Below are 24,885 nucleotides of genomic sequence, written 5' to 3' on the forward strand. Positions count from 1 at the left end.
GATCTCCTTGCAGTCTAAGGGACTCTCAAGAGTCTTCTCCAACACCACAGTTCAAAAGCATCAATTCTTTGGCACTCAGCTTTCTTCACAGTCCAACTCTCACATCCATACATGACTACTGGAAAAATCATAGCCTTGACTAGACGGACCTAGTTGGCAAAGTAATGTCTCTGCTTTTGAATATGCTATCTAAGTTGGTCATAACTTTTCTTCCAAGGATAAGCATCTTTTAATTTCATGGCTGCAGTCACCATCTGCAGTGATTTTGGAGCCCAAAAAGATAAAGTCTGACACTGTTTCCACTGTTTCCCCACCTATTTCCCATGAAGTGATGGGACCGGATGCCATGATGTTCGTTTTCTGAATGTTGAGCTTTAAGCCAACTTTTTCACTCTCCTCTTTCACTTTCATCAAGAGGCTTTTGAGTTCCTCTTCACTTTCTGCAATAAGGGTGGTGTCATCTGCATATCTGATGTTATTAATATTTCTCCCGGCAATCTTGATTCCAGCTTGTGTTTCTTCCAGTCCAGCGTTTCTCATGATGTACTCTGCATATAAGTTAAATAAGCAGGGTGACAATATGCCGGGGGCCAGCGTGAGGAACTCCGCCCATGGCAAAGGTAATGAGGAAAGAGGCTTGGCATTCGCAAAGGCGTGATCAAGCCTCAGGAAACCCCCTGTTCCCGAGCATCTACCCCAAAACCAGAGTCTGTTTTATGCTCTCACCTACACCTCTGACTTTACGGGGGGCTCTCCTCCATAACCGTTTTTCTTGGAGAAGGAGTAAATGTGCAGCTCCAAGGCAATAAAAATTCTTGGGCGTGACAAGAGTGTTTCAGCTTCCGGACTGCTCTGAAGGCTATCTAGCCCGCCTGTATAGGTTCGTCCGGCCACATGTGATTGTTTACAGCCTCCCGATCTGAGAGGCACAAGATGTTTTAGACTTACTAAAGGCAAATTCTTTTGGGGAGTTAGAAATTATTAGTATAGTGGGTTGGTTAGGAATTATATTGGTGAAGGGTTTTTCATTTGTTGTGTCAATAATTGCTGCTAATTCCCTGCTCTGGGTGGGACAAGGATGTCTTAGGTCAAACCTCTCTGCTGACAGACTAGCTTGTGTGACAGTATTATCCATACTCCTGCCACTATGCACATGATTGTTTACTACCTCTTAACCATAAAGAGCACAGAGAGTTCTGGAGTATTTTGAGAGTCTTAATTAGCATAGGGCTTTTTCTTCCTGTTGAGTCAATGATTGCCACCAGGCCTCCATATCCTTAGGCACCTGGGAATATATTAATCAATGTATTTGGAATATAGAAAAGGAAATACAGTAGTTTTTAAGGTTAGCAATACTAAACTTTTTGAGTTAATGAATTTTCTCTTTTGTAATAGATCACTGTACTTTGTTATAAATCACTGTGCCCTTGCTATGTAAAAATGTAACTTTATCACTATCTTAAGACTAAATAGATCTTAAGGGGAGCATTGGTGAAAGGATTCTCATTTGTTGGGCTGATGTTTGCTGCTAAATCTCCATATTACCTGCCCTTATAATGAATATAACTAACATATAGGAGAAATAAGTATTAACCTTTAAGATTAATCATGTTAACCTTGGGTTAAATAAATTCCTTTCTTGATTGTAACTCACTACACCCTCACCCTATAGGAATGTAAATTTATTTGGAGGGTGGTGCCTGGTTTAAGAAAAAACACCCTTGGAAAAAATAAGTTTTTGGTTATCAGAAACAAAGGATCATAAAATCCCTAAGACCTTTTAATGTGAAGCACCTGATTTTGATAAAGGTCAGGACTGCTGACCCCCACGTGACTCTGTATTCATCCCTACATGTAACAAAAGGTATATAAGCAAACCCCAAAATAAAGAAATCGGATCAGTTTCCGGAAAGACTGATAACCTCATGTCGCTTCTTTCTTGCTCCTGTTTCTCTGGCTGAATTCCCATCTGGATTCAGCCTCCTTTTCTCCACTACACTATCTCCTACTACACTATCCGTTTCTAATCTCTCTCTATATCTGTAATTAAATATGTATTTTTCCAAAGACGCCAATGCCATCCCCACCTTCGAATTCCCTGGATCCACCGGGGCTGGACCCCGGCAACAATATACAGCCTTGATGTACTCCTTTTCCTATTTGTAACTGGTTTGTTGTTCCATGTCCAGTTCTAACTATTGCTTCCTGACCTGCATACAGATTTCTCAAGAGGCAGGTCTTTAGACATGGCCTTTAGATATCTTCTAACTCTGCTGCTGCTAAGTCACTTCAGTTGTGTCCAACTCTGTGTGATCCCATAGATGGCAGCCCACCAGGCTCCCCAGTCCCTGGGATTCTCCTGGCGAGAAGAACACTGGAGTGGGTTGCCATTTCCTTCTCCAATGCATGAAAGTGAAAAGTGAAAGTGAAGTCGCTCAGTCATGTCCGACTCCTAGCGACCCCATAGACTGCAGCCCACCAGGCTCCTCTGTCCATGGGATTTTCCAGGCAGGAGTACTGGAGTGGGGTGCCATTGCCTTCTCCGATCTTCTAACTCTAAAAGTCTGTAATTTGAAAAATGAAATGCATTTTCATAGTACAAAACTCATGTTACATATTTTATAGAAAGAAGAGCTGCTGGGTCTAAGGCTTAAATATTAGAGCTTCATAGATTCAGGACTACTAGGTTTGAAATTGGTCTTAAAGATCATCCTGTCCCACTGCCCTTCCAATTCTTGGATCCCTTTCTACAACAGTTCTTCCTACTATTTACCTAGCTTCTGCTTGATGATATCCAGTGACTAATAACTCATTATTTCACAAGCCAGTTTGTTTGTATAGAACTCTGACTCCCCAGTGTTCTCTTTCTTATTGAGATGAAGTTAGTCTTTTAACACTTTGGCTAGAGTTTTGTAGCCTTACTAAACAATGAAAAGGCCAAAGATTCTGCATATAACAAGCTTTTCAAATATTCATAATCAGCCATCCAGACAGGTCAGCAAAGGGAATAGACGTGCTCTTCTACTTACTTACCCCTCACATATTTTCAGTTTTCCTTATCAGCTTAATATTTCCCTCCAAACTTCCTTCAAAGTTATGATCTGCCTCTGAAAGTGTAGTTATCAGAGATACATTCTATTCCCCGGCTCATGTTTTACAATAGCAGAACAGGATGAAAAGGTCTTCTTTTATCTCAATACTGTATGTCTATTAATGTGTACTAAATTCATTGACTTATTAACTTTAAAGTTACATGAATATCCAAGTTTTTCTTGCAAAAAATGCTCCTGAGTTACACTTTTAAAAATAGGATATTTTGGATCTTACATGTCTCAGGTTTTTGAGGTAATCATAAAAGGAAGAACACTTATTTTTCTTTCATTTGTGATTTCTTTCTGTATCACCAATCCATGAGTCAGATCACTGTGCTATTGAAATATTCATGTTCAAGTGACTGGGGGATATGTTGATCCAAAACAGTGACTCCTCACCAAGCCATGAGAAACCTGGATTCAGGGTGTCATCACTCTACTCAGCATCACTATTAAAGGAGGAGTATTCACCTGGTTGCAAATTCCACCTGATTCTTCCATCACTCAGGCTCCATTTGACATCCTGTGTACAAGGCTGCCGTGAATCACAGCTCACCCAAGTGTCTTTCCTGTTCTATTACTGAGTAACTTTGTCAGAGAAACAAACAGGCTCCATCTGACATGGCTGTTTTGAACACAATTTAACTTGCTTTGCTTCGAAACAGGTTGATGCCTTAGGATAAAATTAAAAGTCAAGCCAGTCAACATCCCGATTACTGTTGCGGAATCAGGGATCTTGAGATTTAGAACCTCTGTTCCTGATTGTCTTGAGTTCAGACAATGTAGCAGGTAAAGCTCTTTTGGGCCAGAAACAGTATGTTTCAGTATGAAGTGTTTGTTTGTTTTTTAAATGAAAGGTTGTCTATACTTATATACCATCCACCTTGCTAAATTCAGAGTTCTTTGATGTCAGGGCCATGCTTTCACCATTTTCCAAAAGTCCAGTACTCTGTACCTCACATTGGCTCATCATATGCTATTCATTCAAAACAGGAGTAAATAAATGACTTTGGATGATCAACATTCTACCTGTCCCCACCTATCAAAATATCAGTTCTCTTGGGCTTCCATGTCCTATTGTTAATGCCTCTTTTCTGGTTGAAGTTCTGCTTTTCAAGTAAGAAAATAGAGGCAAAAGTGTTTTGGAATCATTGCACTTATTTGCATACTTTGTTCAAATACATTAAATCTTTGTTTTATTCATTTTCTTTAAACTTTAAAATAACTAAACAAAAATAATAAAAAATAAGAATTTTATAATTCCCCTTTTGATCTGGGCAGTCTTTTCAATTATCACTTTATTTTGGTTAGTGCCTTTTGGGATACTGTTCTTACTTATCTATGACATTCAACTATATCTTTCATTCACATAGATACAACTTATGTAAAAAATCTTTTAGAATTTGTTTTTGGGAAGAGGTCACTTATTTTAGATATACTGCTTAAGTTTACATCATCATAAATATAACTGTGCATTTGTTACAATTCTCAAATTTCTTTGATAGTATCTAGCTTTGATGTCCTAACCAGTCGTCCAGGTGGGTTAAGACTGAACTTGTGTCTAGAATTTTATGTGTGGAAGTCAGCATATGGTAGGTTGTAATGTGAATGACAGATGAGGAAGAAAAAACTCACTTAAGCTTGGATGATACGGGAAGGGAAAAAGAAGCCAATATTTAGGGAAGATGGCAGGATCAAGTAATGACTTTTAAAATGAAGGTTAGATATGAGCATGTTTAAACATTTATGGAAACAACAGAGATTCATTGCACCTGGATGCATAAATTGGGGGTGGGGAGTGCGAAACTGTGGTCACTGGGCTGTTAAGTCTTTTACGACCTGCTATATAGCCCAGGAAACTCTACTCAGTGCTCTGTATTGATCTATATGGGAGAAGAATCTAAAATTGAGTGGATACATGTATACATTTAACTGATTCTCTTTACTGTAGAGCAGAAACTAACACAACATTATAAATCAACTATACCTCTAATAAAAGCGAATCTAAAAAATGTATCTTATTACATCCTGAATCTATGCTATACTCTAGGAAGCAAGCAGAGATATTTCTTGGCCTGCTTTTTCCATGTCTATCAATGAGATTATTAAACTTTTTTTTTTCATCTTTTTTTAGGGGTGGCGATGGCACCCCACTCCAGTACTCTTGCCTGGAAAATCCCATGGATGGAGGAGCCTGGTAGGCTGCAGTCCATGGGGTCACTAGGAGTCTGACACGACTGAGTGACTTCCCTTTAACTTTTCACTTTCATGTATTGGAGAAAGAAATGGCAACCCACTCCAGCGTTCTTACCTGGAGAATCCCAGGGACGGGGGAGCCTGGTGGGCTGCCATCTAAGGGGTCGCACAGAGTCGGACACAACTGGAGCGACTTAGCAGCAGCAGCAGCAGTGTAGCTATTGTCAAGTTAACTCACGTTTCTTTGCCTTTATGAGCTAAACTCTTCAAGAGTTCTAAGACCTGGGACATGGTCCCAAACCTCAAATTTGGTTCTTTGACACCATCAGCCCTCTATCATGTTACTTTCCATGGCATCATCTTTTATCTCCTATTTCTTTTTTCATTGATAAAAGAAAGTATATTGGCACAGTGCTCCCATGTCTGAATTTTCTAGATCAAGTTATTAAAATCATGATCATTAGAGATGTTTCCCTAATTCCTTCTAACGTGTGCATCAGCAGCACTCAGTGGCAACCCCTGGACTTGGTTAGGCTTCCACGGTCTTCCCCTCACAACGTGGATGCCCAATTTTCAGGACAGAAGTGAACATGAGTCTATATTCCTCAACCAAAGCACTAGTGGCACCAGGCACCATTTCTCCAGGAAAACAAAGCAAATCAAAACGTGACTTACTGAAGCTTACTTGTGCCTGTGTTTTCTTATTTTCTCAAGTATTATACCCAATAAAGACCTTTATGTCTGGTTTCTACAGGAACTGTGCTCCACCCTCAATGCAGCTTTTCTATAGCTCCTAAAGTACAGATTTTGGTCTCTGTCTTCCTCATCAGCATTGGAGTCCTTCCTCTGCTACTGTCCCTAGCTTTGTTTATACCCTATTGTTCCACATAGCAAAACAAAATCGCTCAGAACTCAGGAATCTTCTCAGGTCTACAATGTGATCTTGAAAAACTATTGCCATTTTCTGATTTGGATGGCGTTGATGAGAACATAATTGTGATTAATTCTCTTCTGATCTCATCTGTTCTAACATAGAGACACACAGTCACAGAAAACGAATAAAAAGGCTAAGTTTCTAGAAGCGTTTATATTTTTGCAGGCTTTAAATTATATCCTAGATATCTTGATTCTGACAATAAACAGTTGTTAAGTGAAACAGATTTTAAAATAATGTCTTGGTGTGCACATTTTATATTGCTCAAATAACCACCTTCTTTTAGCCTAAAAGGGTCCTTTCCTGAGAAAGAGAAGCCCAAGGAACATTTTGTTCTTCTGTTGAGTAATAGTCAGTTACAAAGCCCATGTGTTACGGAGATAGGTTTCCTATGGCTTCTGATGTTTTTTATGGGTTTCACACTGTGAAACTTGGGAAAGGTATTTTTGAATAATACTACAGTTGTAAATCTGCAAATATGAACACCATACTCAGAAATTCTTGTAGTGCCAGGGAAGCAAACTAATTCTGGGGAATGGGACATTATTTGTGAGTTATCATTCCTTTATTTGAGAACTCAAAATGAGTATTAAGGGAGTGCCGCATTCTGTTCATCACTTACCACCAGAAGCAGGAGCTAAATTTTTTTCTAAATCTTTTTCTCTGTAATTTAACTCTAGTTCTGAACTCAACAGAATGAGAAGAGCAGGGGAAAAGTAAAGGTAAGCATAAATAAGAAAGATGATAAAAAGGATTTCAGGAGAAAAATTCAATATGTAAAATGACATCAAAGGAAAAAAAAAGCCAAAGCATATATCATCATTTAGAAAATACAATTCACATATTATAATTCTAATGTAACCCCTATTGCCCTTTCCTCTGTCTCTTCATCTATATTCTATAGAGTTTGTTAATAAAAAGTTGTGATACTTTAAAACAAAGAAACCTTACCCTTTACATCTAGGTCCTTTAAATGCTTTATTTTGACCTAAAAAGAGCTATTTTGGATTTTTTTTGTAGGTTTCTTAATTTTTTCAACAGAAAAACTTTTAAAATTCACACAGCTAGTTTTTATATACATCTATGCAGTGTGCTCAATGGTTTCAAGCTGGTTTTGAAACATGGCCTTGGACGAATATTTCAGTTTAGCAAATTATTAATACATTTCTTACTCATCAATAAACAAGGATAGCACCAGTAACCCCTGTCTTGAGAGTCCTTGTGTCTATCACAATGTTAAAATTACCTATACTCTAGGTATTATTATTAACAGAGGAATCACAAGGATTGGAAGTTTTATAATATCTTCCTTTGAAACTTTTACCAAGCATTATTCAGCTAAATGGGTTACAAAGATGATTAAAATAGAAAGTTTATCAGGTAGGGGAAATAAGATGAAAGATAGATGGGTATTAAGAAGCAAGGAAAATGAGTGGCAGTGGAAAGTCAAACATGCATACTTACGGAGTTGTCCAAGACGAGCTTTTTCTTTTTTACCAAACAAACGTCCTATTGAAGACTTGATTCCTTTCTTCTTGGGGGCTTTGTGAAGAGAGTCTTGGCTGCTGTTGGCACTGCCAAGCCCAAGGCTTTCGGGCTCAAGGGAGGCAGATAAACTGCTGCAAAGAGAAAAGAGGGAAAACTGCTTGCTTTGGTGTAACATTCACCAGGTACACAAGACAGTGCACCTTGTCACAAGACAATCCTGCAACATCCACGAGGTGCGTGCGTGCTAAGTCACTTCAGTCGTGTCTGACTCTTGGCGAGCCCACGGACTGTAGCCCGCCAGGCTCTTCTGTCCATGGGATTCTCCAGGCAAGAATACTGGAGTGGGTCGCCATGCCCTCCATAGATCCAGGGGATCTTCCACAAGGTACATAAGACCTAATTCCTTGATAAAGGCACAAAAGGAGGAACAAGTACCCTTGAATATTACTTTCTCCCTTGCTTCCCATGTTTCTGCTTAAGCACATTAAAGTATGATTTCCTCAGCCTTAGGACACTAAGCCTCCAAATGTTCTCTAGAAAATATTTTTCCTAGTATTTTTCATACAATATCAAACCAATCAGTGAACACAAATTGGTTTATTAAGTTCATGTGAAGTGACCTTCTATAAGTTATTCCTTGATGCTTTACATATTTCTTTCTTGCAATTTATTTTTTTAGATCTTTAACATAATGACCTATGATAAGAAATTTAAATGTAACTAATAAAGTTTATGCTCATATTCTAGCCCATGGTTTAACTGGATTTTCCTCTTGGTATCTTTCTCAGTTTTTGTGCTTAATTTGTTGAATTTTAAATCATCTGGGTGAGATTTTGAAGAAACAAATCATATACCCTAGTGATCACTGTATATTTTCCTTACAGTTCTCAGGTCTTGTAGGTCCAAGATAAGCTGAAATGATTTCCAAGTAAGCTGATCTAGGTTCTATTCCTGGTCAATGTATTTAACAGTTTTGATAGGATAGGTTCGATGATACTGTTTTCATTTTTATAGCTGTTAATTTGATAGTATCATGATGAATTATTTAACTGTACTTATTCATCTTAATTAATATGGGTTCAGTAAGACAGTAAGTAATCTGCCTGCAATGCAGGAGACCCCAGTTCAATCCCTGGGTCAGGAAGATCTACTGGAGAAGGGAATAGTCACTCATTCCAGTATTCTTTCCTGGAGAATTCCATGGACAAAGAATCCTGGCAGGCTACTGTCCATGGGATTGCAGAGTCAGACACGACTGAGTGACTAACACACCCAACACACTAAGTATAAATTTTGAACCTGGAGTAACTTTTCACATTGGAAAGTGAAAGCGAAGTTGCTCAGTTGTGTCCCACTCTTTACGACCCCATGGACTGTAGCCTACGAGGCTCCTCCCTCCATGGGATTCTCCAGGCAAGAGTACTGGAGTGGGTTGCCATTTCCTTCTCCAGGGTTAAACATTTTTGAAAAGAGTTTTTTTGTGATATCAAACATTTTTTCTTTGTTTAAATAAATAAAAATAAAACAAAGAAAAAATGTTTGATATCACAAAAAAACTCTTTTCAAAAATGTTTATTTTAAAACATTATTTAGAAGATAGATTCTAACTTAAATCATTAAATCATTATATTCAGTTATATCAATTAAATGTTCAGAGATGCTATAAATGATGACAGTGAAAGAACATACATTTAAGATGTAAATTGTATGCTTATATTTATTTATTTATGGTATTAGTTATTATAGAAATCTGCTTCAATTTTTAGGCAGATGGAAAGGACAGTATGAAGAGTTGCTATGACATATAGGGTATTTTCCCATGTAAACTTATCTCTTCTTTTAATATTTCAGGTTTTTTTTTTTCCTTTTCTAAGGAGGAGCTTTATAGCTGGCAGTAGCAGCACCCATAGGGTAATTTACATACCTGTCTGTTAAAAGTAGCTGGGGTACAATCATGGATTTTAAGATCTTAATTACCTTTACACTAGAAGGCAAGCTTATAGTCTTGCCTTGGAATCTCTTTAGTTTTTGGTAACTAGTCCTGACCAGTACTTCCTATACTTTGACTCCCTTTTAATAGAGAAAGGCTATTCTCGAAATATTGACAAGTAACAAGATTAAAAATATACAGTTAATTCTAAAAATGAAAATTTGATCTCAGAATGAAAATTCAGCTAAAAAGCTGAAGTGATATTGTGAAGAAGGAGCTGGAGAATTACAGCTCAAATAAAAAATTTTATATAAATTTTAAGCAGTCTGATAACACTAAAAGGAAGAATATTTGGGAGAGGAGGACATACAATGGCAGTGTGCTGGGAAGGTCATACCTTCGGGCATCATTATGGTAGGAAGAAGGGAGGGTGTGAGTCATCCTGATGGCTCTAGGGGTAGGGGGAGGAGAAGTTTCACATTTAATGGTTGCTTTATCCTCCCGACCATCTTCTTCTACCACTGCAATCTGGAAGCAAAAAAAACACACCAGACTCACTTTTTCTAAATTTTAACTGAAATTGATGAAACTAGAGACTCATTAAAGCAAGGCTATTTGATTAATTCTAATATAAAAGCAAAACAAGAAATTTAGGGCTTATAAGTCTTACACATAAAAATTCACATTATTAAAGAGTAGGAATTTCATAACTATTTAAAAGTTAAGACACTCAGACATACACACATATAAATGGACTTACTATATAAAAATATTAGTTAAGTGTAAATAAACACCATCCATCAATATCCAGGGACTATGGAAAAGCTATTTTGGAGTCCATTAAATATATCAGAATGTAAACGCTTTACAAAGTTATTGAACACATATTTGAACTAATTCACTAAAAATATGCATAGTCAGGTTATCATACCATGGACATCTTTTAAGTGGGAGAGTTTTGAAGTGAGAATTTAACAAAATAAAATGTTATCAGATAGGGTGTTTTAAATCAGGCTAATTAAATGTGTTCCCAGATATTTTTAAAAAAGAGCTGCAGTTTATAAGAAAAAAACTTTCTTTTTAAAGTGAGAATAATAAAAGGTAAGAATGGAATTTTTTCCAACTGTTTAATTTCACTACTTCTCATGGGAAAATTGATAAAAGCATACAGATCACCATAAGCAGATGGGATGAAAGGGATTTCTTTAAAGAATTTAGTTCCAAGTCCAGAACAATTCACCATACCATAAGTTTTGCCAGAGATGGATATACAGAACTGTATTAAAATAAGACTTTTCAACAACCAACTGAATTGTAAGATAAAGATTTTTAAAAACAATGCTGCATTTTTCATAGTACCATTGTGCATTAAACCATATATATATATATGGAGAGAGAGAGAGAAAGATTGTGGAAACTGTAGCTAAAAGATGTATGGTTCTAGAACTTCTGATGAAGAAATGTCTCAATAGGGCTAAAACAAAAAGTTTAAAAACTTTTTAAAACAAAAACTTGTTAAAAACAAAAAGTCTTTTGTCTATAAATGTCCCGCTAGTTTCTTTATATTAAGCTATTATACATAAGTGCGTTTATATGTGATACTTCATGTATTTGGAGAAACAATAAAAGTGTCTGTCTGGGCTCTTGGTCATTCAAACCTAGGTTACTTTTACCAGCATAGTGCATGTCTTCTCAGTCGCTTCAGTCGTGTCGGACTCTTTGCAACACTATGGGCTGTAGCCCGCCAGGCTCCTCTGCTCATGGTATTCTCCAGGCAAAAATACTGGAGTGGGTTGCCATCTGTTGTTCCAGGGGCTCTTCCTGACCTGGGATCAAACACTCATCCATCTCCTTCTCCTGCATTGCAGGCAGATTCTTTACCACTGAGCCACCTGAGAAGCCCTTAACTGGATAAGAGATCTTAATAAGATCTCTTTTCTCCATTTCAATGAATATAGTGCTATTAGAAGAATCTTTTTCAAGGACTGTTTTCAGCATAATGTTGATACTATGGAAAACCCTTTCTAAACTCACATCTCATCTAAACTTGTAAAGCGTATTTCTAAACTCTCCCTAATACATATTTATGTTTTCACAGTTCCATTATTTTACCGAGATTGTTTTCCACAATTGTTTCTGGGAAGCCTGATTATTTCTGTTTCCAGACTTTTTCTCTGAAATACCGTCTTATAAAACAACTTCTTCTCTCCAGATGGCAGGTCAAAATAGGCCAACTTTCAAAATATCAGCTCTTAAAAACATTATACACAAACCCTTTTGCTGGATAATACTTAAATCTCACGCTGTATGAGTAAAGTGGAGGAGAAAGACTTCAGAATCAGAGATGGATTTGAATCTTGACTTCTCTTATGTATTGAGTGACATGTACTAATTACTTATCTACTCTAAGATTAAATTTCCTTATCAATAAAATAGAAGTGAATATACTCGGTTTAATTTCTTTTGAAGTGCAAATTAAATCATGCATATAACTCCTTACCCTGATATACAATAAATGTTAGTTTGTGGTTTTCTTTCTATAACCTACCTTTCTTTCTTTCTTTCTTTTTTTTTTTTACAATTCCACAACTTGAATGACATGACATATGAAAGAAGGCAAAAAAAAAAAAAGAAAAAGAAAAAGAAATCACCTCGGTTTTTCAGCTCTTTGGAGAGATCTGGGGCAAAGGAATCAGAATTTAACAGTAGGATTTTCTCAGCTGAACTAAGGATAGGGAATAGATGGAAGGGAGTCAACTCCCTGGCTGACTGGTCTTTGGGGCAAATAAGGAAAACACCTTCTACAGCCAAAGGGTGATGAGAACCTTCTTAGGTAGACGGACTTCAGGCTATTCACTGACATTAGCTTCATTTGGGATGTGGACATTCTCTCTGGGTCTCTGCTCTCGGACAGTGTGTTGATTATGCTTCTTAAATGCTTGATGAATTCCATCCTGATCTCTTCCGGGTCATCCTCAAGATTTGAGTGCACCAGCTTCAGCCTGTTCAAGGGTGGTACCAGAGCTGGGTTTTCTTTGTCACTTCCGGAGCCTGGTTTGTGGTGTGTAATTAACAGACACAGAGTATTCTGTACCAACTGCTGCTGAACGAAACAGGAATACCACATCTCAGTTTCCTTCAGGTGACTTAGGATACTGGCATTGAAGACAATCACCACCCCATTAGAGCCCTTCATCGGGTCTGGCCAGTAAGACTCGAACTCTGGATCACCGCCACAATCCCAGAGCTCAAATTCACACCCCATGCCTTTGTTGTTTGCTGGTAACACGTGGGTTCTCGAATTCCAGGATCCTCACTCCTTGGGTTTGGTTGTATTCAGTGATGTCAGAAGCTTCTGTCAGAAAGTTGGCCAAAATGGTTTTTCCACTCTCGCAGGGCCCCCCGAGGAGGACCTTGGCCTTCAGCAACTCAGTCCTGGGCCCACGCAGGTGCCACTTGAGTCCACACCGCAGTCTGCACGGAGCTGAAGTCACCGCACTATAACCTCCCTTTCTTATCAATCATCTCTCTGTATTCCCTAAATTCCCTGAGGCTTTATTTCTGCAAAAGATCTTCCTTTACATTTTTCCTCTTTTATACACACTGAAATTATTTCACATATCATATACTCAGATTTCTTCCTGTATTTCCAGTATAATCCTTTTAAGTGGTGAAGGAAGTCAAAGAAAAATGGTAATAACATTATGCATGATAAACTCGGCAATTGAGAACTAACTGATAGTGTCAAAGAGAAGATACTAAAAGAAGATAGATGATGGACAATAAAAATAAAATTCAGTTTAGGTCATGTCTGTCTAGTCAAGCCTATGGTTTTTCCTGTGGTCATGTATGGATGTGAGAGTTGGACTGTGAAGAAGGCTGAGCACCAAAGAATTGATGCGTTTGAACTGTGGTGTTGGAGAAGACTCTTGAGAGTCCCTTGGACTGCAGGGAGATCCAACCAGTCCATTCTGAAGGAGATCAACCCTGGGATTTCTTTGGAAGGAATGATGCTAAAGCTGAAACTCCAGTACTTTGGCCACCTCATGCGAAGAGTTGACTCATTGGAAAAGACTCTGATGCTGGGAGGGATTGGGGGCAGGAGAGGAAGGGGATGACAGAGGATGAGATGGCTGGATGGCATCACTGACTCGATGGACGTGAGTCTGAGTGAACTCTGGGAGTTGGTGGTGGACAGGGAGGCCTGGCGTGCTACGATTCATGGGGTTGCAAACAGTCGGACACGACTGAGCGACTGAAATGAACTGAACTGAACTGAACTGAAGCATAATATGGATTCCCTTAATTAAAAAAAAAAAGTTCCCTAGTTGCAGAAGTATTTGCGCATAGGCTTACTATCACATTTTGAAGATGCTAAAAAATAGACTTATTTATGCATTGGATAGTAGGTTGAATCTTTAAAATTTGTCCCATCTGATTTCCTGAATCTGAGCTCTGCCACTCTTAATTATCTAACACAATGTTATTTTGTGAATCTGAACTTTATTCCATTTTGTTTCTAACCCAGGGATCAAACCCAGCTCTCCTGCATTGTGGGCAGATTCTTTACCAGCTGAGCCACAATGGAAGCTTGTTTCCTATACCCAAGATTTATTCTCTCAACATCATTCTAAACAGGAAAGTGGTATCTGGAGCCATGCCCCCTCCCTGGGCTAGCTAATTCCTAGAGATAGCAAGCTATGTTCCTGGAGTGTGCCTTCCATATGCAGACCGAACACTCTAGATCAGTATCCCAAATCATCTTTTCTGTCTGGCTCTTGCACTCTGATTGTGGTTCAGTCACTAAATTGTGTCTGACTCTTGCAAACCCCTGGACTGTGGCCTGCCAGGCTCCTCTGTCCATGGGATTTCTCAGGCAAGAATACTGGAGTGGGTTGCCATTCCCTTCTCCAGGGGATCTTCCTGACTCAGGAATGGAACCCAGGTCTCCTGAACTGCAGGCAGATTCTTTACCAACTGAGTTTTGAGGGAAGCCCTTTCCCTCTGGGAGGCACTATTCCTCTGCCTTAATCATCACGGGCCAGGTGTCAGACAACTAGAAAGACCCTAGACTCTATGACTCACTGAAATGACTCAAATTAGTCAGTCCTAAGCCCGTGTACCTTACCTTCACAATAAACATTCCTGCCCATGATTTCTCCTCACACTTTCTGAGTTCTGACCTGGTGCTTCCCCTTGGCCAGGCATAGCATGGCATGCCCAGGCTCTTGGGAAGTATGAGTAAGAAGCTATCTTTTATTGGTAATTGTTTCTTGATTTGCTTGTCTTATGTAACTAAGTAAACTCTGGGAGATAGTGAAGGACAGTGAAGCCTGGTGTACTGCAGTTCATGAGGTCACAAAGAATCAGACATGACTTAGTGACTGACCAACAATATTAAAACCTACATTTTAAAACAAGCATCACTGTTCTAGTATCAATAGTACCTAATTATTCCAAAAGAGGTCTAAAAATTCTGTGGAAATCAGGAAAATTTATTCCCCCAGTTTAAACATTATCCTAGAAAGTATAAATAATTTTATCTTTAGACATTTGTTCTTATTATTGCATTTAAGCAATTCAAAGGAACTTAAATACTTTTAATATTTTTATGTTAATAAAATGCTTCAATTATCAGAAAGACAATTTTAAATCTTTCATAGAAAAAACAACATTCAATTAGTAATCATATCAAAGAAATAGACAGTACCTTTCTCCGATGTTTCCTTAGATCACTTGGCTATGATTGGCAGTAATAAAAACAACACAAAACAGAACCAGTTAATGATTATCATTTGACCATGTCACAAATTTAAATAGTAGCTATAATTTAACTTTCTTTTTTTAAACTTTCATTCCATTCTTTTCAAAATAAATGTCTTTTAATCACTATAAAAGCATTCCTCCAGGGAGCTATTTTCAAGAGAAAACTTCCTAGACGGCATGGTAGAGGGGCAGGTCTTCATGAAGGGATCATGTGTACATGCCTGAAACATGACCTGTGAGACACATAGACTTTAGGGAATATGAAACATATATGAAGTGACTAGCCAGAAGTAAACATGGGACTATATCCTCCCAAGGAAACATAGATGTGAGTGAAGAAGATTATGTGAAAAGGGAGAGCCAATGTACACACAGTAGTTATAAACATTGCCTTTTATCTTGCCTATGCAGGGCCTTGGACCTCCTTTGGGCAGTTATGCTATTCCTATGTGATCTCAGAGTTTCTGACATCTGAAATATTGAAAGCTTCTGCTTTCTCAGATGCTATTTCCCAAATACCTAAAACTCTGGCTTCAGTAAGTACAGCATGTATCTGGGGCTTCTGTTTTCTTCAAGTGCTCTCTTACAGAATTAAACAAAATAAAAAAAGTTATTTCTTTATGACCTCAGATAAAACATATTCACTTAATATTTGTTCATTTTTCTTATGTAAGGAAAACACTTGTTAAACTATTTCATTATTTATTACTTTAAATTAAATTTTAATAATTTAAATACATTATTATTTCATTAAATTATTGTTAAATTATTTCATTATTATTACTTTACATTTCTGTTGCTACTGAAAAATGGGTTGATTTATCTCATTCAATATTCTAAATAACTAGATGTTACTAATGTTATTTATGCCTCTGGATTTGTGGTGAGGTAAAGGTAGATATCAATAGGTTTTATTACCAGGACAAATATCTATGTATGCTAAATATGTAAATATGAACAATATGAGTGAGTACAATGGTTTTTAAATCTCTGCCTGTCTGTCCCTAAAATTTCAAATTTTGCTTTGATTTCAAATTTATATTCAAACATGAATTACATCCAACAAAATTATTTTTTTCTTCAATATTTTCTACAGGTAAAGGAAAACCTGTCTTTCACCATAACAATAATGAATTTGATGACAAAGTTCTACTAGGTGATAAGGACCTCCTGGATTTTATTTTTTGTTTTATTGAGTCAGATATTAAACATTTTAAATGTTTAATTTTTGTTTACTTTTTTCCTTTTTATCCTCAGGAAATTCTCTAATAGCTTTTAAGTACTCTAATTATAGTATAATAATGTTCATTTACCATGTTTTATTTATAACTGCTCAAGAAAATGCATGAGAGCAGTGGCATCCTATTCATACACAACCAAACATTATGTGTAAATGGATAAAAATATATTATTTTGTTATTATAAAAATAACAACACTGTCAAGGGTTATAATGCTAATATATAATGAAAATACTTAAAAGGTCAAAATAATAGGTTGAAACAGTGTTGAAAATAATAGCAATACAGAAATAACCAAAGTTCTCTTGGCTTGAATGCTAAGTAAATTATACCCTTGTGGGCCAATATTCTTACTACAGCTTTGATGACAAGTAGATCATCAATATATGTAGCATAAATTACACATGCAGAAACTAAGCCAAATACAATATCATTTTTAATTAATCAGATGGATGGTTCCTGGATTTTAGAGGGGAGGGCATACCCCACAGCCTGTGGGATTTCGGTTCCCTGACTAAGGATCAAAACTGTGTTCCCTTTAGTGGACATGTGGAGTCTTAACCACTGCACCACCAAGGAAGTTCGGTTCCTAGACTTCTAAAATAGGGAGATCATGATTTGGTCATAGATCAAACTGGAGCTCAGGGTTAGTTTATCTTAGTACATTGGCTAAAATGTTGTGCTGTATCTAGCTGGGACCCACTTTGATTAGTTGGTCTTTATTTGGATTTTCCATCTGGAAATAAGGAAGGAATAGGATACTCAATGGTTGAAGGAGGTATTTCTGTTTTAATTTTTTTTTTCATCACTCCTCTTTTATATAGATTTTATTGCCTGGAAGTTTCATAATTGTAAAGACTTTGGATATAGGAAATACTGCCTCATAAATAGCCTTTTGTTCCAATTTTCAGTTGCAAAATTAAATAAAAAGATACCTAAACTGATATACATAGTAGAAATTTTATGAAGATAAAATCTAAAAATCATTTACTTACAGGGTAGTCTTCCCCTTGGGGTGAGAATATTATATATATATATACACATACACACATACACATACATATATGCACACGTGCACATTTATATATATTAATTCTAATGCCATTTTTTGCCACAATACACATTATTGCAACATAACTTTTAAAAAGATTTATTTAACAATCATTTAGAAATTGAGTTAAACTTCTTTGTTCATATATTATACACATGTATACAGATGCAGGCATTGTGACACTTTTTATAGAGGTTTCACAGCCTTCTGACCAGAAATACTATATACACTTAATATTCATATTCTTCTGTCCTATTATTAATCTCTCCTCCATTTGTTATACTTGTACTAGATTTTTGCAGTATATCATCTATTATTTGATCTATTTGTGTTCTAATTAATCTCCATCTCCAAAGTTTGATTTTTAATTTAAATTTTATTGTTTTAATATAGTTCTAATATTCATGACAAAACATAGATTTTCCCCTCATAAAGAGTTCAGAATATTACAATCTTCATTATCATTGTCCTTTCAACATATTTCCCAGGTAATCACAGAAAATATATTGAAATATATTTCCCTCCTAACCACTGAAAACAACAAAGATAAAATAGTATATGCTTTTGACTTGGCAAATTTGAAGAAAAATGCAGCTTCTCTTTACTAGCTGTGTTGAACAAGGACATTTATCCATACTCTCAACATTTCAATTACTTATGGTCAAGATAATGCCCTTAGACTTTCAAATGTTATCATGAGAATAAAGTGACTAAACATCATGACAGTCAGCAGTCACTCTACCTACATTATTTTTGGCAAAGGGTATTTTAACTTTTCTTTCATATGTTAAGAGTATTTCATAATTTAGATTTCTGACTTTTAATCTCAAATGAAGATACATGAAATAAAAAATTAAAGGATAAAGAAGGGTGAAACTATTGACATGGAATTATAAAGCTCAGGAAATTGCTGCTATTGTTTTAGAATTTAAGCTCTTCTTTTAGAATTATAATTTTCTATTATAAAATTATAACATTTTATGTTGGTATATTGAAGCAATTATAATAAATAATTTTGAAACTTACTGTGTTAAAAAAAAGAAACACCCAGTCTCAATGTACTTCATCAAGATATCATCAGTAAAAATGAACTTAATGGTTTAAATTATTCAGATTTCTAATGCGATATTTAGATTTCTGCTCTTCCTTCCATTTACAAATTATGTGACCTTGGGAAATTATAGCTGTGTAGGCTTCATTTCTTTATTTTATATTTGGGTTAATATTTGTACTTATCGCATAGGTTTTTATTAGGCTTCATTTCCTCATTTCATAGTTGGATTAATATTTGTACTTATCATATAGGCTTATTAAGAAAAAAAGGAAAATGATAAAGCACACAGAAAGCTTTTAGATGAGAAGAAATATCCAATAAATTTTAGCTAATGCATCAGTAATGCTAATGGAAGCAAAGGTTCTCTGGCCGCATCATACCAGTGTCATGACTCCCATCCGGTCCATTTCCCTGGCAGGACTTCGAGGTGTGAGCTTTGGTGTTGAGTGCCCACTAGGGGGAGACGAGCTGGCCAGTGAAGAAGCTGTGACCGAGGCAGTGATGGAGGTACCTGGGTGGACCCTTGCTAAATTCAGGCCTTCCAGACTCACACTAGCCACTCTGTTCTCAATTTCTTCAGCACGTAACTCTGTGGATTCTTTTTCTTCTTGAATTAGTCTGAAAGATATCAGTGTAATTTTGATACATTACATGTTGTTATAAAGTTATTAATATTTGGAATTCATCAAATGAATAAATGAATAATAAATAACTGTGAATATTTTTATATCAAATCTAACATTTTAATTTTTTCCCTAGACAATATAACTTACAATAAATTCCAGAGACTTCTTGGCAGAGAACTAGAAAATCTTTCTTTCCAAATGACATATAATCCCTTGGGTTTAGAGTTTGATACCCTTTCTAAACTGCTGCTGCTGCTGCAAAGTTGCTTTAGCAGTGTCCAACTCTGTGTGACCCCATAGATGGCAGCCCGCCAGGCTCCCCATCCCTGGGATTCTCCAGACAAGAACACTGGAGTGGGTTGCCATTTCCTTCTCCAATGCATGAAAGTGAAAAGTGAAAGTGAAGTCAGTCAGTCATGTCTGATTCTTCGCCACCCCATGGACTGCAGCCCACCAGGCTCCTCTGCCCATGGGATTTTCCAGGCAAGAGTACTGGAGTGGGTTGCCATGGCCTTCTCCGTTTTCTATACTACTACCTGTTAAAACTCTTTTAAAACTTTGAGTGTCTAGTTAATTACTGCCTCTAATCTTAATCTTACATTTGTACTTAGGAACTAATATGTGAGACTTTTAAGAACTCAAGTCTCAACAAGGATATTGACTCCTACCTCCTATCCAATGAAAAAGGCATGATTGATAGAGTCCTCAAAAAATGGTCATTCATAATTATAATCTGACCAAATAAAACCCTGACTTAGCCAACTTGCTTTTACATAAGCACTAAGCAATTTAAATAATGTATATATGCTAGATAGTTAAATGTTCTAAGAAAAACTGTTGCTGTAAATGCTTTTGAGAAGACAAATCACTATTACTCTTTTTCTTTAATCAGAGAGAAACTTCAAGAATATACATAAATTATTTATTACAAAGACACAAAGAATAAAGAATTTTAGCGGGGTTGTGGCAAAGATCCTATTTAAGCTGAATCTATACAAGGGAATTTTCTCCAACACAGTTCAAAAGCATCAATTCTTTGGCGCTCAGCCTTCTTCACAGTCCAACTCTCACATCCATACATGACCACAGGAAAAACCATAGCCTTGACTACACAGACCTTAGTCGGCAAAGTAATATCTCTGCTTTTGAATATGCTATCTAGGTTGGTCATAACTTTTCTTTCAAGGAGTAAGCGTCTTTCAATTTCATGGGTGCAATCACCATCTGCAGTGATTTTGGAGCCCCCCAAAATTAAGTCTGACACTGTTTCCCCATCTATTTCCCATGAAGTGATGGGACCGGATGCCATGATCTTTGTTTTCTGAATGTTGAGCTTTAAGCCAACTTTTTCACTCTCCTCTTTCACTTTCATCAAGAGGCTTTTTAGTTCCTCTTCACTTTCTGCCATAAGGGTGGTGTCATCTGCATATCTGAGGTTATTGATATTTCTACTGGCAATATAATTACTCCTAATTATAATATCTCACATACAGAAAGAATATGAATTCTGTTACTCTGAAGTTTATTTTCATGGTGCCTTTCAACTTCACCCAAAGATCAGAATCCCAAAGCAAGTTTTAATAAAGTAACATAGTACAACATTAACTATGTTTAAACACATTCCAATGGAAAAATTGCCTCCTCTTCAAAAAAAAAGAAATTTTATACTTTAAAATGATTGGCCATACATGACTGCAGAAAAACCTGATGAGAGGTGATACGGTTTTGCTAAATTAAAAAATACAGTTTTAAACTCTGCTACTGCTAAGTCACTTCAGTCTGTGCAACCCCATAGACAGCAGCCCACGAGGCTCCGCCATCCCTGGGATTCTCCAGGCAAGAACACTGGAGTGGGTTGCCATTTAAACTCTAGGCATTCTATTAATTGTAAAGGAAAATCAAATTAGAGGAACTAGCCTCGCGGGCTGCCGTCTATGGGGTCGCACGGAGTCGGACACGACTGAAGTGACTTAGCAGCAGCAGCAGCAGCAGTTGAGTAAGAGATAGGTTGAAGTTTAATCAAGCTAAAGATCCAGTGCTACTCAGATATTCAATTCATTTGGAAAATTCATCGAAGATTTCACCTTTACCTCATTCATTTATATTGCTCTAGTATCACTGACTGCAAGCAGATCCAACCAGTCCATTCTAAAGGAAATCAGTCCTGGTTGTTCTTTGGAAGGAATGATGCTAAAGCTGAAACTCCAGTACTTTGGCCACCTCATGCGAAGAGTTGACTCATTGGAAAAGACTCTGATGCTGAGAGGGATTGGGGGCAGGAGGAGAAGGAGACGACCAAGGATGAGATGGCTGGATGGCATCACTGACTCGATGGACGTGAGTTTGACTGAACTCCGGGAGTTGGTGATGGACAGGGAGGCCTGGCGTGTTGCAATTCATGGGGTCGCAAAGAGTCAGACATGACTGGGCGACTGAACTGAACTGAACTGAATATCAGTAATCTGCATTTTTCACATATGTTTCTTATAAAAGCTGTCCTAACTTTATCCTGGGAAACTGTGAAACTGCACATTATAATTCGGTAGGTCTGAGTATCTGGATGCCAGTGCTTCTGATTTCACTGATGATCACAATTTTAGAATCAAGGTCTTCCAATCCCTTGAGACCATCAGAAATCATTGAATCACCTGATTTCCTTGTTGATCGCATCCAGTTGTTCCTGAAGCATCATGGCCAGTGTCTGGGCATCAGAATGGCCACTTGGAGAGAGAAGATCCATTGAGCTGAAAATTGTTTCTCTATCGTCATCATCAATGTCAGACATCTCAGTGTCACTTTCAAAAGGGTGGCTGCTTAGCACTCCAATTTGTTGAGTTCTATTCCACTCATGATCTCCAAGAGATTTCACCTGGAAGGTAAAGGAAAAATTACAGTATGTTTCATCTTGCTCATTTTCAAAGCACTATTTTGAAAATAAAAACCAAAAACACACATGCTTTTATAGCTACCTTGGCAAAAGCAGAATTGATTATAAACATTTTATTTATCATGTCAATAAAATAGTTCCTTGATACTTAAGTCATGGAAGGTACTAATTTCAGCATAAATATCAATATTTTAATAGGAATAAAAATGTAAAACTTCTGCATGATTTCTAGTTCAAGGTAGTACTTATTTTAAAGCATCTATGTTTCCCATGTTTTCACTTTTTGTAAATGTAACAATCTCTATTCACTAGTACTTAAGCATTTCCATTTCTTATACTATTAATAATTAGACTGAGGGTAGAAATACTACCACACAATAAATTACACAGGAATTCTTTCTCCTGTATTCTAACAAAGTATTAATAAAAACATTGCAAAGATTTAATTTAATCTCCACTGCTCTGGTTGTTTAAATGCCTCATTGATTTTTTTAAGTCCAAGGCACATCAATTTACATGACTATGCTTTTAAAATTAATACAATAAGTCCTCCATATGAGTAACAGTCTTAAGTGACCAAGAGACCAGTGATTTTCAGGCTATGACCTGAAGGCAGGAGAGGGCTGAAAGAAAGAGAGCAGTCCTAGATTTCCTGCTATTTACAAGTAGGTTTTCATTTTTGTGATGATGTAAAATGATTTTGGGGGGGACTACAAAAGTGATATTGCCCCAAAGCCCATTTTTGGCCACATGGCATAATTTGAAATCACTCAAACACAGACACAAGTTTAGACTCTTATCACTTGGCTGACTATGTAAGGTAGGACACATAAAATTCCTGAGCTTCAATTTAGGATAAAATAGTACTCAGTTTATAAGCTTACATGAATAAATACTTGACACATGCTTAGTTCAACTTTTGGTACCTAGTAGGTGTTTTATGCGGAGAAGGCAATGGCAACCCACTCCAATACTCCTGCCTGGAAAATCCCATGGACAGAGGAGCCTGGTAGGCTGCAGTCCATGGGGTCGCAAAGAGTTGGACATGACTGAGCGACTTCCCTTTCACTTTTCACTTTCATGCACTGCAGAAGGAAATGGCAACCCACTCCAGTGTTCCTGCCTGGAGAATCCTAGGGACGGCAGAGCCTGATGGGCTGCTGTCTATGGGGTTGCACAGAGTCGGACACGACTGAAGCGACTCAGCAGCAGCAGCAGCAGGTGTTTTATGTTGGACTTCCCAGGTGGCGCTAGTGGTAAAGAACCTGCCTGTCAAAGCAGGAGATATGAGAGATGCGAGTTCGATCCTGGGTCGAGAAGATCCCCCTGGAGAAGGGGATTCTTGCCTGGAGAGTCCCACGAACAGAAGAGCCTGGTGGGCTATCGTCCATAGGGTCATAGAGAGTCAGACATGATGAAAGTAACTTAGCACATGCACAGGGGTTTTATGTTAGCTATAGTTAAAAAAAAAAAAAAATCTGTCATATATCACACCTGAAACTAATAAAAATGAATGCTTTCAGTATAAAAATACTATCCAAAATGGAAGAGTGCATTTACTTAAACCATCAAAGACTTGAAATCAAAAGTTTAACCTTGGTCTCGTCTCTCCTCGCACCCATGCGGCCTCTCCTTGGTCTTCTTATGACTTTAGTGGCTCTGTAATCAGACTGGCTGTCCACTAGGGATCCAACAGAATACCGCAGCTCGGCTGAGGTGTCTAGGTGAGTTCTGGAAATAAGGAAAACTTATCAGCAAATCACCATCCACCACTTAACTGGCAACAAAACTCAAACCCTCAAGGGGGAAGGAAATATGTTATAAATCCTAGAGGTCTCTTCAGAGGCTTACGTCATAAATTCCAGTCTCAGGTTCATTTTAGAATATTAAAAAGCCTTTCTGGTCATTCATTATCATTTTCAAACTCCCTAGTCAATTGAAACATGTTAAGATTGACAACCAAAATCCATTGGCTTACATTCTGACAACTCTGTTTTATTTTGAGCTATTTAGCGGATAATCCAATACATTTTATTTATCACTGTGTTTGTTTTAAATATTCTTCATTAACCTAAGAGAAAAATGAGTAAACTGTTTGAGTCACAGCATTATCTATTTTCCACTGTTTTATTTTTCAATATAGGAAATTAACAAAATACTTAAAATCAGATTGACCTAAGGTTAATAATTTTTTTTTTAAATAAAATAGGATAGTCCACCAGAACAGTTTTTCAGGTTAGGATAAGATATTGTTCCAAAAATGTTAAGGAAGAATCTTTTAATAAGCACATTCAATTCTGAAATCTGCTTAGAGATAAAACACTTTGAAAATTCTAATTGGAAAATATCATCAGACTAGTTTCAATAAACATGAAAATAAAGTACATTGTAATTGAAGTGCACTAAAGGTGTCTCCAAGTATATTATTTATATATGGATTTATATAAAATTGTTTACAGCTACAGTAATGATGATAATAACAAATGCAACATGCTGTCATAGAAAATGATCCATCATCAGTAGGAAATATTCTTAAAGCTGTTTTCTCTTGAACCTGGGGCTTCTGTTGATCTACTATGCTCTTACCCTCAGTTCTCTTCGCGGACAAAAACAAACATCTCC

General features: G+C 37.0%; 1 protein-coding gene across 1 annotated transcript in view; it reads right to left on the minus strand.

Annotated features, from left to right (window-relative positions):
* Positions 1-24,885, minus strand: part of PPFIA2 (PTPRF interacting protein alpha 2) — a 509,230-nt gene that overhangs the window by 70,917 nt on the left and 413,428 nt on the right. Inside the window, exons 15-20 of the mRNA XM_052641133.1 lie at positions 23,859-23,994; positions 22,025-22,245; positions 19,131-19,368; positions 15,351-15,380; positions 10,038-10,168; positions 7,687-7,841 (exon numbers count right to left, since the gene is read on the minus strand). Of these exons, the coding sequence (XP_052497093.1) occupies positions 7,687-7,841; positions 10,038-10,168; positions 15,351-15,380; positions 19,131-19,368; positions 22,025-22,245; positions 23,859-23,994 (911 nt within the window). The remainder of the gene's footprint in view (positions 1-7,686; positions 7,842-10,037; positions 10,169-15,350; positions 15,381-19,130; positions 19,369-22,024; positions 22,246-23,858; positions 23,995-24,885) is intronic.

The sequence above is a fragment of the Budorcas taxicolor genome, chromosome 5, assembly GCF_023091745.1.
Source record: "Budorcas taxicolor isolate Tak-1 chromosome 5, Takin1.1, whole genome shotgun sequence".
NCBI lineage: Eukaryota > Metazoa > Chordata > Mammalia > Artiodactyla > Bovidae > Budorcas > Budorcas taxicolor.